The sequence below is a fragment of the Aspergillus aculeatus genome (assembly GCF_001890905.1).
Source record: "Aspergillus aculeatus ATCC 16872 unplaced genomic scaffold ASPACscaffold_80, whole genome shotgun sequence".
NCBI lineage: Eukaryota > Fungi > Ascomycota > Eurotiomycetes > Eurotiales > Aspergillaceae > Aspergillus > Aspergillus aculeatus.
In genome coordinates this window covers 578-4920 of record NW_017963055.1, presented here as the reverse complement: position 1 = coordinate 4920, position 4343 = coordinate 578, and the positions used below count along the sequence as shown (strand labels likewise).

The 4343-nt window shown below is 52.1% G+C and overlaps 2 protein-coding genes across 2 annotated transcripts; one reads left to right on the top strand and one right to left on the bottom strand.

Moving 5' to 3' along the window:
* Positions 1-487: 487 nt before the first annotated feature.
* On the bottom strand, positions 488-1673 carry ASPACDRAFT_82568 (proteasome assembly chaperone 4 family protein). The gene is made up of 2 exons (XM_020206112.1): positions 1412-1673; positions 488-1152 (listed from the first exon to the last, which is right to left on the bottom strand). Exons 1-2 carry the CDS (start codon positions 1613-1615, stop codon positions 925-927), a joined length of 432 nt encoding a protein of 143 aa, XP_020050916.1. The 5' UTR covers positions 1616-1673; the 3' UTR covers positions 488-924.
* A 185-nt stretch (positions 1674-1858) lies between these two features.
* On the top strand, positions 1859-3941 carry ASPACDRAFT_128306 (uncharacterized protein). The gene is made up of 2 exons (XM_020197113.1): positions 1859-2192; positions 2423-3941. Exons 1-2 carry the CDS (start codon positions 2053-2055, stop codon positions 3552-3554), a joined length of 1272 nt encoding a protein of 423 aa, XP_020050915.1. The 5' UTR covers positions 1859-2052; the 3' UTR covers positions 3555-3941.
* The last annotated feature ends 402 nt before the right edge of the window (positions 3942-4343 follow it).

Sequence of the window (4343 nt, the reverse complement as noted above, 5' to 3'; positions counted from 1 at the left end):
GACTCGTGCATGCAGCTGTCCATCCATCTGACGATGTTTGAGCGTTGCAGCAAAAGGGCTTCTCCGACAGGGAGGGGTGGGGGTGGCGCTTTACATTCGATTTGGGGCAAATAAACAAAAAGTAATGACGTCTGGGAAAGAGAATCTTCTCAAGGGGTCTCGAACATATATGAATGAATTGGACTAGTGGGTTTTCTCTTCTCATATGGAAATGCAGCCGGGCGTGATACCACCTATGCTTTGAACACCCTACTGAGATGGCTTGATATAACCTTCAAATTGCGTCTTTTCATGATTAAGGTCATTACCGTTGACGAATCACTATCTTTAGGGTGTACGATGACGGCTATCGAACTTCCAAAGCTCGAGGGCATGTTAGGTCTTCGCCTGCATCGCTCTCACTACTGCTATCGCCCTAGAGCCTAGTGCTCTCTAGCCTTCAAATGGTGAACCTCAAATGACTGCGACATATACTAAGTGCCATGGTGATTCATGCTGCGCAGTTCTTTATGCCCATTACCAGCTATGCCGAAATACTCATCATAATACTAACACGTATGCGGGTTGCAGAATACGATTCCTCTTCCTGCCTTCTGGTGTCAATCTCATATTCATATCATCTCAAGCACTCCAGATCATGAACCCTTGGAGCATCTCGCAACCTTTTACGCAAGGGTCTCTACCACTTCCTCCCAAAACTGAAAACTATCAACCATGCCGACCACCGCGCCACCACTCTCGGACCCGGAGGTAAGACAGAATGGAGAAACCACAACGTCAGAACGCAACATAAAATCGCATTCTAGACACCATGTCCTAGGATAAATAAACCCTCGCTCGCTGAACAGTAACGGTCTCATCCCTCCTCCACTGCCTGATAGACAGGCTCCAGATAGTACCTGTGAGAAAGTGGAGAGAAAGACATCACCGCCTCGCATCCTTCCACCGCTCCACCACCACCTCCACGATCTGGCGTAATCCTTCCATCTCCTCCTCGACCTGAAGGCTCAGCGAGGTCGGGTCGATGCTGCTCCCCACGTAGACGGGGATGCGCAGCCTGCGGGCGAGGATCTTGGCGACTCGGGTGGTGTATTCCACGCTGTTGGGGGCGGAGTAGATTGTTGTTGAGAGGGGTGTGGTGGGAGATTTGAGCTAGGGGTTTGTTGGTTAGTTGCAGGTGGCTTGCGTCTGGGGTGTTGTAGGTGGGCATGGGCATGGGCACGGGCATGATATGGATATATGTGATGTAGAGGGCATCGAGGGCGAAGGTATAATAGTCGTGTATGAGTGAGGAAAGATTCGGTGACCCCATCAATCAAGGTGTGTAAAAGCATATGGGTTCAGGTTCTTCCTGAGCATGGGGACCTGTTTTGATGACGCAAACCTATCTATATTTGTCCACTACACTTACATCAGGCATCGCGTAGATCAAACTCCCCATCGGCTTCACTGTCCCCGCTGAGTCGCCCGGGGTCGACGTAGCGAGAAATACCATGACACATGTGTCCAACAAGGTCAGATGAATATGTGCTGTCGTGTGAAGAGCCTTGGGCAGTGGGAAGGAGATCTCCTGCGGGTGGAGGCGGGGTGGAATGGGTTCTGCTGCTGTCGCCATTTCCCTGGGTCCAGGAATCAAAGGCCCTGAGTGTTTACAAGATCTGCTAGGCCGAGAGATCGGTTGCTTGTCGATGAGCCGAAAAGAGCTGTTTGTTTTGCTAGTCGAAGTATAGAAAGATTGAAGATGGGCTGGAAGGACTGCCAGTGGGCGAGGTCTCGTTCCGCTTCTGGACTAGGCGCCTTTCAATTGAACTTGGAATCTCATTTTCCCCGCCAAAAACAAAAAAAAAAGAAAAAGAAAGCGGGTCTCTCCGCGGCGGGCGGCCCTCGAATTCCATCTTCCGGCTTGGAGTCTCTTCATTGCTTGTCATTTTTCTCGCACGCGAGTTTCTGCTTGGAGCTAGGATTTCTTGTTCTTGGTGTTGTCGCTGCCTGAGATCATTTGTCGTTCTTTACTCCCTGTTCGAATGTCTGGAGCGATCGTCTTATCTCAACATGTCACACGATATCACCTACTCCGTCAAATCGGAACCCCACGATGACTCGGAAGATGTGCGTAGCTGGGCCGGGGACTTCGACCCGTTGGCCGACGCCGATGAGCGGCGGGTGCTTTTTGCTGCATTAGATTCCTTCAGGTGCGTGCGGATGGTCTGTGTGGTACAGCTGCTGGAGCTGCTGGAGCTTCTGGAGCTTCTGGTGTCACCGTCCTATCTTATCGTTCGTGGTTGTATGTAGCCATGATTACTAGGTTCTTGCTCTACGCTACGCTAGTCCTACAGTGAGGGGAAGGTCCCCCTTCTCCGAAATCCATGCTTCACATCACCATGATGGCTTTGAATACTTGAGAATCTGCTGACCATGGCAGACAATATCGGAGAACGGCGCATATGAACACAACGCATCGGCGACGACAAGCATTCTACGCGCTGCCCTCGGCGCATTGGCAGATGCTTGCTGAGCCGCCCTTCTCGATTCTGGAGAACTTCAACCGGGTAGATGATGCTATCGACATGAATGCGGAGATCGCGGACGCGATTCTCGCTACGGGCCTATCGTCCTTTGGCTTGTCGCTCGACCCGAACCCGGAGGACCCCCGGGAGAATTGGCACGGAACGGCCAACACCTCCGATGTCAACAAGGCCCATTCGACTTTGAGGCAGTTCTACCGCGACTGGAGCGCCGAAGGGCGCGCCGAGAGAGAAGTCTGCTATGACCCGGTCCTCCAGGACTTGCGCACCGAGTTTGGTGCGCGCACCGCTGCGGGCCAGGAAATCAGGGTGCTGGTCCCCGGGGCTGGCCTGGGCCGCCTGGTCTTTGACATCGCTCGGGCAGGCTTCTCACCCGAGGGCAACGAGATCTCCTATCATCAGCTTTTGGCCAGCAGCTGGGTTCTCAACCACACCCTCGGTCCTCAGAAGCACACGCTCTACCCCTTTGCCCTGCACTTCTCGAATCTTCTATCGCGGGAGCAACAGCTCCAGACAGTGATGATCCCCGACCAACATCCGGGCACTGTGATGGCAGAAGCGCAGGAGAACCCAGAGGGCCCCCCTTTCGGCCAGATGAGCATGTCGGCGGCGGACTTTGTGGTGCTTTACCGCCAGCCTGATAACCGAGAGGCATTCGATGCGGTGGCGACGGTCTTCTTTATTGATACCGCCCCGAACCTGATCCGGTATATCGAAACAATTCATCACTGCCTGAAGCCGAACGGGCTCTGGATCAATGTCGGTCCGCTGCTATGGCATTTTGAGGACGGGGCCAACCGCAGCCACGAGAACAGCCACGACTCGCAGGACCAGGGGATCAGCGAGCCAGGGAATGTGGAGTTGACGGAGGCCGAAGTGTTCTGCCTCGTGGAACGGATGGGCTTCGTGATCGAGCAGCGTCAGCCGGCACACGAACGGCCGTTGTGTGGATACATCCAGGACCCCAACAGTATGCTTTTGCCGTTGTACCGGCCATCGCACTGGGTGGCACGCAAGGAAAGCCACTGAAATCTTTCTCCTTCTTGGAAATATTCAGTATAGACTAGATAATATATAGGGTGGATCAAAATCGGAGTCGGAAGTAAGTTGAAATGGGGAAAGGGTAAGTACATGTATGTACTGATCATACTGTACGGAAAATATATCAAGCCAGGGATCGGGTGGAGACCAGACGCTGTTCAGCCGCAGCCTTGAGCCCGACACCAAGACAAAGAAAGAAAGCGGCGAACCAATTCAATTTATCCCATCCAAAATTGCCCATCCCGGGCGAGGCTTAGCGGCATTGGGGCCAAAACGACGGATGATGGTTCCATCGCAGGCTCAGGCACTGCTGCTCAATCTCATTTGACTACTCCGTAGTCTCATCCACAATGCGAGACAGAAGAAATGAGCGAGGCAGAAGCATTCTTCTAGAAAATAGAAAATCATTAGGTAGACCGATACTGTACTGTACTGTACTGCACTGTATAATACCTCTTTCTCTGCGCCAAGTGTAAACAATCAAGTCACTACTAGGTCCAATCAAACCAATTGCGGTTGCGGCCTAATCAAGGTCCCGATAGATCCATAAGCTAAGCAGGCGTGGTAAAGATACTGTACTGCTGTAATATATGGTATGGAACCCAGTTGAATGGACCAGACTTTCGATACCTTGTCGGGGAATTCAATCGTATCAAAAGCATGGACCTGAACGCATTATGGTCCTATGGTATTTTGTTCCTTTCTTTCTGTGTTTTCTGTTCAACAGGGTGGAGTGCCCTGTAGTTATTCCGTACTGTACTCTGTCAATTCACCAGA

What these genes read in the sequence shown, in the direction of transcription:
- ASPACDRAFT_128306 (XM_020197113.1), top strand. Translation starts at nt 2,053, where the DNA reads ATGTCACACGATATCACCTACTCCGTCAAATCGGAACCCCACGATGAC. An exon ending in GCTGCATTAGATTCCTTCAG is followed by an intron (nt 2,193 to 2,422) that starts GTGCGTGCGGAT and finishes TGACCATGGCAG; the next exon opens with ACAATATCGGAGAACGGCGC.
- ASPACDRAFT_82568 (XM_020206112.1), bottom strand. Translation starts at nt 1,615, where the DNA reads ATGGCGACAGCAGCAGAACCCATTCCACCCCGCCTCCACCCGCAGGAG. An exon ending in TGATCTACGCGATGCCTGAT is followed by an intron (nt 1,153 to 1,411) that starts GTAAGTGTAGTG and finishes ACAAACCCCTAG; the next exon opens with CTCAAATCTCCCACCACACC.